A 14,193-nucleotide genomic window follows, 5' to 3' on the forward strand; every position below is an offset into this window, starting at 1 on the left:
CTACCAGTTCAACTACATTCATATATACTGTATCAATTTAATAACCAATAAAATCATAGCCAAACATTTTACTTGACAAATGATCAATTCGAATCTGTATAGATAAAAACCCATCAGAAAAATCCCACCTTATTTTCCACTAAATATTCACAATTAAATCACAATATGGAAGTAAAACAGATTGTGAATGCTTTACAGATGACTAGAAAAAATCAGTAAAATAAATGAGGTTAAGTGAAACAGCGAGAAAGAAAGTGTCAAATACAGATGACCTTGGTTTTCATGTTAAAAAGACTGTAAGACATAAGGGAGATGGATTTGGGGGTTATCTGGAGTTCACTTTCCCATAAAATGGAAAAAGTAAAGATAAACTGATACAGTGACACACAAAAAAAAAATAATAGAGGCACTGATAGTTTTACATAGCAGTAAATTACCAAACATACTCCACAAGGTTGAAGTGGAAAATTGGGCGTGTGCTGTATTAAATGTGTGGCTGAAAAAGGGATGGCTTACCGTTATAGGAGAGGCGTGGCTTGCTCAGACACATGATGAAGTGAACTTCCATCTCATTGGATGCCACTGATTTGGAGCATACAGGACACTTAAATCCTATAGGGAAAAGAGAAACCTGTTGTTAGATCTGGTTACCCACTAACAAAAAACAACCCATTCACGCAGTAATGTAGCAGTCTGAATACTGGCAATCCCATAATCCTTTGCATCATAATGTGTTCCTATTGTAAATGCACTGTTTTGGCTGTTGATCACTTTGATGACACACAAAAATGATTTTAATGAATGTTTTTGTCTATATATCATGTTTTTTTTACATACTGTACATGTTGTGACGAACTTCGCATCGAATGCCCTTGAAAAAAGAAGACACCGACCGCCACTGTCAGTAGGCCAAGCTTTATGTTATGTTTAGCCTTTGCTCTACAATGCAATGATATATGAATTCACCTTCACAAGTGATCTGTAAACTTGCCACATCAGCATGGCTATATAGCAAGCTGATGAGGTCGAAGACTTAAGGTGGTACAAGTGTGGTTGTAAAATACTACATGAGCCAAAAGCCAAACAAATGATAGATCTGCACTTCTCCTGGGTGAATTCAACAGCTTTTGGTTTCCACCAAGTTTAGAAACGAGTACTCATAATGAAAAAGGGGCTGTTTCACAATTGCCTGGAGGGTAAATTACCAGACATTGTAAACATATGGTAAAAACCTGTTTCCATCCAGACAAGCTTTGTGCCCATGATGCAGAACCCCGGTTCGGAGGGAGATTGTAAAATCTAATTAAAAACACTTCTGAGATACTTTAACACAGTTTTGGTGCTTATGTTAATAATTATTTAGGGTGAAGACAGGTTGTTTGCCCTGTGGGAGCTGCCTGAAACATAAGTTACACAAGACTTTTTAATAACATTTTTGCCTTAAGAAACATAGAAAACGAAAAGTTAAACATGAAGTTATTTTGGTTTTTATATTATTTTAATTAGTATTTTGAATTAGCTTTTGTTTTTACACTTTTTAGCTTTTATGTTAATTTTTTTGTATTTATTTTTAGTATTTTTCCTATTAGCATTTGTCATTCTATTAGCATAGGTGGAATTTGTGGGGGGCAGAGCCATTTATGATTTTGTCTGAACTAGAAATATGAGAATTCATATTTTCTTTATTAATATTTTATAGGGTGGACTGAGTAGCATACGGCTAAAATAATTTTAAATCATGTGTAAAAACCAGGAAATTACACTTGCTAATCTCAAAAGGGTATTGCAGTACTCTTGTTTGCCGGTAGGTGCCCCCCCAAGCACAAATGCGAAAATCCGCTTATGTTTATTTTTTTATTAATTTTTTAGTTATATTTTTTAGCCATTTTGCCTTTATTTGAAAAGTGAGTATAGAGGACAGGCAAATGACCATGAGCCGGGAGTCGAAATCGGGTCACCAAAAGTGCGAAAGCACCACATGTCGGAGCTCACTACACCATCGGCTCCGAAGTTTATTCGTTTTTTAATTAGTTTTCCTACTAGTTTATTTCTTAACTAATATAAAATTTTAAGTTTAATATATTTTAGTTTAGTTTAATGTTGTTTTATTCACAAATATTTTATTTATTTTATAAATATTTATTTTAACTTACATTTTTATAATTATTTTGTCTCAGTTAATAATTTTAGTGTTTCTCAACTAATATTTAGGCCTGGATTTTATTTTATTTTAATTTACAGGCATGTTTTTTACTTTAGTTAGCTTTTGTTGAAGTTTTTGGTAAAATTAATAATCTGTTATTTATTTACCCACCCTAAAAAAAAAGATACACACAATAGCTCTTTTCTATATATTGATAGTTTATGGCAGGGGTCGGCAAGTAGGTTTCGGATCAAAAAACACTGTAATTTTACAAAATTAGTAAATGAATACATTAAAGTGCACCTGTTTCATTGTTTAACAACGTTATTTTGTGTATTTGGTATAATACATGTGTTTGCATGGTTTATGGTTAACAAAACACATTATTTTCCACATATGGTACATTTTTGTAGCTCCAGATTTCACTCTCTTCCTGAAACGCATGGATTTGAAAAGCTTGGTGTCCCTGATTGGCCAGCTAATCTGTACAGTGATTGGCCTGAATTCCTCTGACATAAGCCGGAAATGTGACGCTCCTTACCGTGTTTGAAAGATTCGCTCACAATGCAATGCTAACAGGAGTTAACTTACAGGCTGTGAGTCCAAGCGGTAGGAATTATGATAATATCGGTCTTGTCTACATCACCAATCCCAGGAATTAAACTGTTGCCTACAATCCGTGTGTTTGTTTTAGTCCAAGAAAAGAGATTCACGTTGGAGATGATCACTCAGATCATTGTTTACTTTGGGGTTTGTACCTTTTGCATATTGTTAACATACTAATACACACTTACACACCAATGGAAAAACGTGAATCGGACAATAGGTGCTCTTTAAAAATTGGCATTATTGTTTGGTTTGCAGTTTATTGCATGGATCAAACAAGACTTTTGTTTTAAGTAGTGATGCACCGATGTATTGGCCGCCTATATATATCGGCCGATTTTTGATGAATTTGAAACCATCGGCATATCGGCAGTAGCATGAGAAAGGCCGATACCGATTGTTTATTAATTAACTGCATAAAGAAATCCATTATATGCAAAAAATTGAGTTAATGTTGTTAATAAAATTAATGCTGAATAGCAAAAACCACCTTTGAAGGTTGTCATGCTGTCTTTTTATATTTGTTTTAGCTTAATTTGTGCCTCTCTTATTATGTTGGTCAGTTGAATGTTAATTAGATCCAATCCATGTTCAGTAAAAATAATTTGATGCAGAAATAAACTAGCTAATAGACCAACTGTATAGTATTGTATACAAGTGTTTAATATCGGTATCGGCCAGAAGTTGTCTGTTTAAATCGGTATCGGTATCGGGTCAAAAAAATCCTATCGGTGCATCCCTAGTTTTAACATAAATTACCTGTTCTGAAATATATTAAAAAGTGTCTTCTCTACCTGGATTGACTGGACACGGATTGTGGAGCAAAAGATAATGCGTGTCATTGATTCAATCAAACAACTAATGGTGCTTAGTCCCACCCCAAAGTCTCAAAAGTCATCTTGATCGAGCAAGTGCATGTTGTCCAGCTTAGCTCAGTGCTCGCTCGAATATCTATGATCTGGAAAGTTGGACCCATCCCAGCCTTTGCTTACGTATTGGAGACGGACAGTTTTGGCCCATGGGCTGCCTTTTGCTGACCCCTGGTTTATAGTTTACACAAACATATATACGTTTAGTTATAAGCTTACAGGTCGGCAATGATATGGTGAGTATACCACAAAGTTATTATATTTGGCTTTAAGAAAAATATCTGTGAAAGTGAGTATAGTCATTCTAATGTACAAAGGCAGCCATACAAGAAAGTGAGACAAAGATAAATAGATTACAAAATGCAGAGTCGACAAAATAAACGAAATAAATCTAGTTGCGAAGACAGTCCCATCTGTCAATACAACCTGGGCTCGATAGTCTCCGCCCCCTTTTCACTTCCCATACACCCCAACCTCTAAAACACACCCCAGGAACCCATGATGATGCCTGACCCACTTTTCCCTAGGCTGCTATTTTGAGGCATTCCTAAGGGACAGATGGAAAAAGAGAGAAAGAGAGAGGGCGAGAGAAGGAAAGAAGACTGAAGTGGAAAATGAAGGTGTGGAATTCTCTATCAGGGATGTCCCATCTCAAGAGGTGTGATTTACCAAAACAAAGCTACTAAAGGGGGGCCATAGGGTTCCATCTGTCAGCATGCAGAACTCGAGTCACACATGCGAGATATGCCAACTGCTTCCACTACCACGAGTAGCACATGGGACAAAAATATCAACACAAGCTCAACACAGCAGTAAACAGGCTAGAGCCGTCTGTGCTAACCTGTCCACAGTGACAATGCGATAATCAGATCAGGTAATTTGGCTTAAAGTTATTTGTAAATTACCTTACGCTGACCTCGTCCCATGGTTTGCTGCGTCACCTAAGGATATCTAAGGGTGGTTCACATTTCGTGTCTATTTTTACAAACAGAGTTTATTCCTTCTTTGTTAAAAAAATCTCTGCGTCCACACAAACACGCAAAAAACGGGTATGTTAATAGCAAGCCAAAACAACAGATGCTGATGTATCCCTAAAGTAAAGTCATTTTGGCCAATCAGAAGCCATTGCAGTTTCCCCTCAGCACATCACAGGCCAAAAACCTAGTTTTCACCGGATACACGACAATGCTGAGCTTTCTAAACCGTGCAGAAAACGTGACTGTGCCGCTTTCCTCTTTCTTTTGATCTGATGCAGCATTCAGAAAACATATATGGAAGAAATAGTGCATCGCACCGCGTGTATGGCTCTCGAATTAAGCGTGCGTCTACAAAATAATGTATTTTATAAAGTAGTATGTAGAATAAAGTATAAAAACAAAGTATAAATGTGAATCCAAGGTAATGGGTTTGAGTCCCTGAGAAAGCAATATGAGAGTCTGTTGATTGGTAGACCACTGAGTTGACAGCACAACAAAAGTCATGATTTCGATCCCCAGGTAACACACCTAAATTCTCATCTTGTAATGCACTGTAAATCATTTTTTTTGTCTGCAAAATGCCTAATTGTAATTTAAATTATGATGTAGAGTACTGTGCAAAAGTCTTAGGCCACCTCCACAAGCTTTGTTGTTTTAGCAAAGTTTTAATGTCCATCCATATTTATTTTTCACTTTTTTATTATGATACAAACAGAAAATACAAATGCAATATTTTACTAAATATTAATATCATCACAGTCCTTTTATATAATATTATATTTGTTATTGTTGTTGTTAGTATTATTACTATTAATAATAATCATTATTATTATTATCATTATTTACTATTAAGTTATTATTGTGGGCATTAAAAAATATTCTTGTAATCATTACAATCCTTAGAATTAATCTTGCTATTACTACATTATTATACATACTATTATTACATAATATACATTTTATAATTATTATTATTACATAAATATGTATTATTATCCGTTTAATTTATTATTATTATTTTATTTTATTATCATCATTAATAATAATTATTATTTATTATTATTAAGTTATTATTATGGGCATTAAAAATATTCTTGTAATCATAACAATCCTTAGAATTACTATTGCTAATAATACATTATTGGACATACTATTATTACATAATATACATTTTATAATTATTATTATTATGTATTATTATCCGTTTAATTTATTATTATTATTATTATTATTATTATTATTAAGTTATTATTATGGGAATTAAAAATATTATTGTATTCATAACAATCCTTATAATTATTATTGCTAATAATACATTATTGGACATATTATTATTACATAATTTACATTTTATAATTTTTATTATTACATAAATATGTATTATTATCCATTTAATTTATTATTATTATTTTATTATTATTATTACTATTATTTTGCTTATTATCATTACTTCATAACAATATAATCATCTGTATTATTATCAGTTTAATTTATTAGTATTATTAGTATTATTTAGCTTATTATCATTGCTTCATAACAACATCATAATCACAATAGCTGTTTTGTTTTTGTTGTCTGTTTTGTTTTGTTGTTTAGTGTTCTGCTTAACTGTATGTTTTGCACTCATAATAAATATATAATAAATACAGGAAATATGTTCACAAAATTACAAAAACAAAACTATTTTCAGAACTAAATGTCTTCTTCAGGGATCAGTCGGTATTTAGTGTGACCTCTCTTGGCACAAAACATATTTTGAGTTTTTTTATGTGGAAGTAATTCGATTAGAAATAAGATTTTATTCAATTTAGGTTTAAGAGATCCTGCAGTTTCCTGCTGTTGCTCAAGTGGAAGGGGAGTTTACCCTTAAAACTTGACACTTCATCTTAAACTTTTATACTGTTTTTAATACTACATACAAATTTTTCTGTATTTCTTGGTTGTATTCTAATAAAGAGACAAAATAATTATATATGATCACTATTGCAAAAAAAACCAACAAATCTAATGATAGCATGGTGGCTTTTGCACAGTACTGTATGTAAATGGCAGAACATCAGATATCAGGCAGAATACATCGAACCTTTGTATACAGGGCTGGGGCTCTGATAAGGGGAAAAGTTCAAAATAAAGTGATGGACCCGTCGGTCTGTGAAATCCTTAGGGCTTCTGGAAAGACCAGATGCTTGCTCTCACAGTGCATGGTTTAATTAGAGCCTCTATTGGTCTTTATGAGCTCTGGTTCGAACCACGACACTAATGGGAGATTGAGTTTTTTGAGTTCTGTATGTGTGTTTGTGTGACCTGCTGTTGTTGTGTATTTCAGTGGTCAAGGGGGGCGGCTAATGGTCAATAAGACATTTTAACTTAAATGTGACCTTAATTTAAAATAAAGGTTTCAAAAATGGTTTTACAGCCCGATGATAAGGAGAACCTTTAAAGTTGAATTTAACCACAACAGGACATATTTAACACTTATTTTACCACCGGTATTCCTAGGCAAGATCCAAAGCAGTGCAACCCTTTTACCATGATAAAAACACTGCAACCCACAGTCTCACCTTGGTTATTGGTTTTATGCTGATGCTATAAGAAGTTATTAACTTCGGTATCACTTTAAAAAGGTCCTAATTTGTACCATTTAAGTAATCCTATATGTAAGCATTTGGTATCAATATGTGCCTTTAGGGTAATAATATGCAGTCTTTAGGTGCAAATGAGCACTTTTTGATAGAACACTGCCCCGGTGACAGCTAGAGACGATTTTTTGACCATTTTGAAATGATGAGAGCCTCAAATCAGATTCTAGATTTAAAGGGATAGTTCACACATAAATGAAAATTCTGTCATCATTTATGCACTCTCATGTTGTTTCAAACATGTATTAATTTCTTTGTTCTGATAAACACTAAGTAAGATATTTTGAGAAATGTTTGTAACCAAACCGATCAGAGGCCCCATTGACTTCCATAATATTATTTTTCCTACTATGGAAGTCAATGGGGCCTCTGATCAGTTTGGTCACAAAAATTTTTCAAAATATCTTACTTAGGGCCCTATCTTGCAGCCAGCGTAATTGACTTTGTCAGTGACGCATGTATCATTCGTATTTTGCACCGGCGCACAGCAGGTTTTTCCCTCCACAGACGCACGTCGGCAAACTAGGGAATGAACTTGCGCTCCCTGGGCGGTTCATCGCAAAAAAAGAGGCGTGTTGCGGCGCAAACCGTCCCTGATGCTATCTGACCAAAAAAAACTAGTCTAAAGTCAGTGGCGCGTTGCGCGTGGTTCATTATGCTATTTTAAGGGCGCATGCCTGACCATAATGTATAGCGTGCACAACGCGCACACACTTTGCTTATCTAATCTACACAGTTATTTTTGCAAATCATTAATTGTTACAATAAAAACATATTAACACATGAGATAAGGGGAATCATAGTGGTGAGCATTGTGGTGATAGTTTTTATCTGTTGTGTGGCTGCGTTAAAAAATTCTCATGCAAATAACGATTAAAATATTTTCATAAGTTTGTTGTGTGGTTGTATTACGTTTATTTTATGTAAATAATAATTAAAATGTTTTCATAAGAAACCTTAATGTATATGAACTTGATTTGTAAGTGTTCTTTGGGGTTGGACCTTGCTTGCGTTTCTTGGGTCCGATTTCAAAGCCCCCAAACCCTTTCAGCGGTGAGGGTGGACGCAGATCTGTGTAGAGGCAGATCCACCTCCCGTTACACGGCGTGCCCGATTTATGCTGGCAAGCTTGAGATTGCCCCGTCTCCTGACATAATTGTAGCGCTTGGCGCAATGATGGGGATGCCAGCTGATGAGACAATTGCGGCTATTTCCTCTCACGCCTGTTTAACCTACGCTGATTTGGGCGGGTTTCTCCTATCCCCATACAAAACAACTTCTCTGTCTTTGACTGCTCTTACAAGAACGTCGGTCTCCTCGGCTGTGAACCGCTCCTGGTGTGCGCCTGGTAAATCAGTCATATTAATAGCAACCCGCCATGGAACTTGCGCCCTTGCGTTTAAAGGGAATGTTGGATAGCGTTCTGATTGGTTTATTTGACGTTACGCCCAAACCACACCTATGAATAATGAACCTACTTCAGACCAACCCCTTATTGATTTGCGCCTGGCGCAATAGTTATTTCTCCCGCCGGGAAAATAGCAACAGCGCCCAAGATCCGCCCACAAAGTCACTTGCGCATTGCGCTTCGCACTTGCGTTTCAGATCATTAAAATAGGGCCCTTAGTGTTTATCAGAACAAGGAAAACACAATCGTTTGTCAATATTTTACTATGTTCTTACCTCAACTTAAACAAATTAATAAATACCTATCTTTATTCAATACGTGCACTTAATCTTTGTACAGTGCGTTGTGAATGTGTTAGCATTTAGCCTAGCCCCATTCATTCTTTAAGATCCAAACAGGAATGAATTTGAGGCCACCAAACACTTCCATATTTTTCCTATTTAAAGACATTAGTAGTTACACAAGTATGGTGGCACAAAATAAAACATGGCTATTTTTTGTGGATAAACTATATTGTATGGCGGAAAAGCCCTTAGTTTGCAGCACTTTGACCTCGGGCGCAGTAATATTGATGGAAGTTTGAACAAGAGGGGGGAGTCGGGAGTGATGATGTTAAACATGGAATTGTCTGGTGGCTTATAAATTAATTTCTGTTTGGATCCTAAGGAATGAATGGGGCTATGCTAAACGCTAACAGATTCACGGCGAGCTGTACAAAGCTTAAGTGCACGCATTGAAAAAAGATTGGTATGTATTAATTAGTCTAAGTTGAGGTTACAACATAGTAAAATATTGAAAAACGGTGGTGTTTTCCTTTAAGGTGTTTCAATGAACCACTAACTGAGTTCCTGTAACTCACTAAAGCAGTATGTTAGCAGTGCAAAGGCCATGGAAGGGTTTTTTTTTTCAAAAATGCACTGTAAGTCACTTTGGATAAAACCGTCTACCAAATGCATGAATGTACTAAAAATCCTTACTTTCTAAAGTTTGTATGCAAAAATATTTCATATCCCTTCTCAATTTCAATAAAAAATCTTTGGTGTCTATAAACCATTGCACGCTACACCTCAGCAAACACTTTTTCATGGTTTTGTCAGCCCTGTACAGTCAGATTTGTTCGCTAAAGTGTCAAAGGCCCTTCACTTTATCAACTTGATGAAAATGCTTATTAAAAACCATGTAATTCAGCACCAATCCGCATCAGTTCCACCTCGTAAAAACAATCAAGGCGCGTGACTCGTAAAGCATTTCTTTGCTTTGTGTCTCCGCACAGACGTGTAATAGAGCCATCACGCCCGGCATCGGTTAAAGTGTCCCCTGGCTCTCGTCCTCCGGGCTGACGTTATCCTCGAGCAAAGCTGACTGCTCCGACTGATCCTTATGCATTTTTGATGACACCTCCACATATAGTGTTTGCACTGTTGCCGATTGAAGACGAACAAGTCAAACGACGTGCAAGTTCTGCTATTAAAATTCCCAAGACTCACCAACAATGTTAAACTTGGGGCCTTATTCAGCAAATTAAGCCTACGCGAAGTAAGCAAAACCAGGATAAAGAACAGCAATTTAAAAACAAATGCAATGCTAATGAAATTATACTGTAGTGTACTTCTGCTTAGGTTTATAATGCAACACTAGTTTAAAATGCAGTACATACTAAACAATTTTCCCTGCTTTATTTTTGCATGTAATTTTGAACCTGATTACTGTATTCTGACCAATCAGAATCAAGTATTCTAGTGATTCATGCATGTTTCTTATAAGAAAGAAAAGAATGGAAGTATTGATTATTGTCTCCCACAGAGAAACCTGAAAGGATCAGTGTTTCCTAAACAGTATTCAAACAAACCGATTGATTCAAACAAGCGATGTTACAGACAGCAGCGATGCTTAATCAATTGTCAACAGCATGACTTTGTAAAGGACTCAGTAGTTTGGTTCCTTAACCCAGTGAGATACTTTTCAGTCTATGCCTACGTAGACGACAGTCTTGTCATGACATTGTATGGAGGCAGTGACATACTCGATTCACAGTTGATTCAATAAAACGTTAGCAAACACACAGTAGCATATAAATAAAAAGTACATACAGATATTAGGTGAGATAATCAATCATTTTTATTACACTAAACTATTTATTATTGACACAAAGAAAACATAAATCATATCACGATCTGTGTACTGAAAACACCTGAATTGGAGCATAAATGACATCCCAGGAGACTTAAACAGCCAAGAGAGATTTACGTTGCGAACTGTTTTGTCACTGATGCGGAAGTGTGAGACAAGCGATTATTTAAAGGGGCAGTGCGCTATTTTAGTTCAGGCAGCTAGACATCGCTTTTTATCCAATCTTGTCTGTTGACACCACGAATATGCAAATGAAAACAGTAACCTAGGTTTAAGTATGAATAGTGTGAAACGTGAAACAAATAACCCAGGATTCTGTTTAAAAATACCCGGGGATAACTAGGGCTGTCACGATTATGAAATTTGGCTGACGGTTACTTAGAGGCTGTTTACACTTGGCATTAACATGCGTTTTCGTCGATCGGATCACAAGTGGACGACGTTAATGCCAGGTGTAAACGGTGTTCAAAACATTTTGAACGCGTCAACTTTCGACCACTTTTAACCACATCCAGAGGTAGTCGAAACCACTTTCGATCGGATCGCTTTGGAGTTGCGGAACGCAATGTGGTTGAATGTGTTCGAACAGCCACACGCGACCGCCTTCTCTCCGCCCATTTATCTAATCTGAGGTATTAAACACAAGTTTAACGTATTTTTTTTACTTCTGGCGTGAACATACGGTGAACAGCGCTATTTTTAGCCTTTCATTGATAAAACTACTCCAGGTGTTCTCCGTAGTTTCGTTTTGAAAGCGTGAAAGTTGCGCGATCCTATTTCATCAATTGCGCTAAAAATTCAGAGAAAGCTCCAACATATAAACGTACAAAACTCTGTGCAGCATGTTTACTGGCTAAACAAGCAGCGGACTCTGACATAATATTAGTTTGCGTCCATATAAACTCATAATTACTCCTGCTCGTGTTTGAATGACAGCAGAGAGACTCGCCCACCGGCTCACAGACCACCCCCTCACAGTATTCAGGACAGAAGCGGTCGAAAGTGGACAAAAGAGATGGATTTAAATACCAGGTGTGAACGTAATGTGTCTCTCTCGTCCACTTGTGATCCGATCGATGAAAACACATCTTAATACCAAGTATAAACAGCCCCTTAATTGTTAGTCTAATAAATTGTGATGATTATGACGATTAATTGCCTGTTTTAGGACTTTGACGATTATGACGATTAATTGTCAGTTTTATTGCTTTTTATATTTAATTCTCATAATTTTTTGTTTGTTCATGAAATAATTTTTACACATTCTGATTGTTTCATTAAATCTTTTGCAAGGTTTACCTAGCATTAAATATGAATACACATAACACATATTTTTTATTTAATGAATATATCTTTCAAAAACTGAAAATCTTTCAAAAACTGGTAACACCAAACCATAACGGTATTTTTAAAACTGACACTGAGTGTTAACGCAATATATTACAATTGTCAATAAGGCTACAAAAACTATGTGCTAAAAGTAGCAAAAAAGGTTTAGTAGTGTACAATGCTTATCACTCCTGACTCTTCTGTTGCTCGCCGCCATTTTGAAAAGGTCAAAGGTTATTTCATCTCGGCAACTCGTGCATCAAAATATTCTACGAGTTGCCCAGTGGAAATACCACATGAGGGGGTGTTCATGTGCATTTTCTACGTCTGCTTTTGGTATTTACCATAATTACCATAGCACGTGAAGGTAGCATAAGGTCATATTAGTACTGGACCACATGTCTGTAGTGGCTGCAAAAAAATTAATTCTTACAGATCCTTAAGAACAGCATCCTTCACTTCCCTATATTTGGAATTGTTTGTTTTGAAAATGTAAGTTTTACCTGGCAGTTCATAGCGCTTCTCAAAATTTTGCAGCATTTCTTTAAATGCGTTTTTTCACGGTATTGAATGGCTTTGCAATGTATCGAGTTACGCCTGGTTCACACATACTCCGTATGCAGTGCGTTTGCGTTGCGTATTGCAGTACGTATGCAGTGGGATCCGTCAAGCATCCGTTGTGCTTTCACACATACTCCGTTTGCAGTGCGTTGCTAACCGCTGCTTCTGCGTATCAAATGATCATGTGATTGACACTTTCTGTTGAAAAGCGCCTCATCAATAAACAATATAATAGCCTGCTGTGTTTTTTTCTTCACAAAACAATATATTTTAGATATTATTTGATAGACTAGTTATGATGTTTAAAATCTCTAGTGTAGTGGTCAGGACACATAACGGATCAAAGGTCTATTTATCTCCACATATATCATAAATATAAATTAGCAGTATAACTTTTGAAGAGAAAATATAGGTGACAGGCATGGTTATATTATACATTTCCTACTATTTATATATTTGCATAGACGAGAGTATTTATATAACGGCAATGAACGTCTCATATGGCAAGAAATATTCTCACATAATTAAAATAACAGCATAATGACATGAATCAACAGACAAGGAAGCAAGAGTGACATGCAAATTGTATTATTATTACCGGAAAAACAGCAATATTACTGAAATAAACTCTGAGGTAAATACGCCAAGTCTAAATAAGCTCAATAACAATTGAAAAAAACATTATTATCTCCCATAACGTTATATGACAAACATTATATTTAAAGCAAATGTATTCTTACAATCATTCAAGATCCACACATTATTCCATATTACTCCCGTTACTGAGCACGTTCGTCTCTCTCCTCGCTCTGTTATAATAGGGCTGATTGACAGGTGCGCTTCCCCGTCTTTCAAACACATCAGTTTATATAGTTCTCCTTAGAAAAATTAACCATAATTTTAACGGTTGACAAAACGTTTTTTGTCAGATTGATTATGATTTGTATTTTAACAGTTATGGATATTGTGATCAGACAATATGAATTTGGTTACTGTTGTTTTACTACAAATAAATACTAAAAGACTATGTTAGTATAATTAAACAATGGTAAAATTAATAGTATACTTTATGTATATGCATGTATATAAACATGGTAGAATATTTAACAAGATGTTATATATATAATTTTTCAACTCGTGGTGTTTTGCTTTAATTGCTTCATACTGGGATTAAACAAATAAGATTACAGAAAAAACTACTGAAAAACTTTATTTACATCCATTTAGAGTGAAATTACTGCATTTTTGGTTAAATCTGTGTTCATTCTGACCACAAAACATGCGCTATCACTTTAAATCAGCGCGTGCAGCTTGCGTGCTGTACAGCAAAAATAGACTCGCTGCCGAAACGATCGCAGCACTGCTGCACCGCACCGCATCTGCAACGGACCAGACGGACTGCATACGTATGATGTGTGAAAGCTCTAACCTGTTAACATGGCTACGTAAAAAATTACGCACCGCAAACGCACTGCATACGGAGTATGTGTGAAACAGGCGTTACACTGTCAGTTAAGAAGTGCCATCTGAC

General features: G+C 35.7%; 1 protein-coding gene across 1 annotated transcript in view; it reads right to left on the reverse strand.

Moving 5' to 3' along the window:
* znrf1 (zinc and ring finger 1) overlaps positions 1–14,193 on the reverse strand; it is a 43,568-nt gene that overhangs the window by 16,376 nt on the left and 12,999 nt on the right. The window contains exon 2 of the mRNA XM_065291625.2: positions 517–612. Within this exon, the coding sequence (XP_065147697.1) occupies positions 517–612 (96 nt within the window). The remainder of the gene's footprint in view (positions 1–516; positions 613–14,193) is intronic.

The sequence above is a fragment of the Paramisgurnus dabryanus genome, chromosome 23 (assembly GCF_030506205.2).
Source record: "Paramisgurnus dabryanus chromosome 23, PD_genome_1.1, whole genome shotgun sequence".
Lineage (NCBI taxonomy): Eukaryota > Metazoa > Chordata > Actinopteri > Cypriniformes > Cobitidae > Paramisgurnus > Paramisgurnus dabryanus.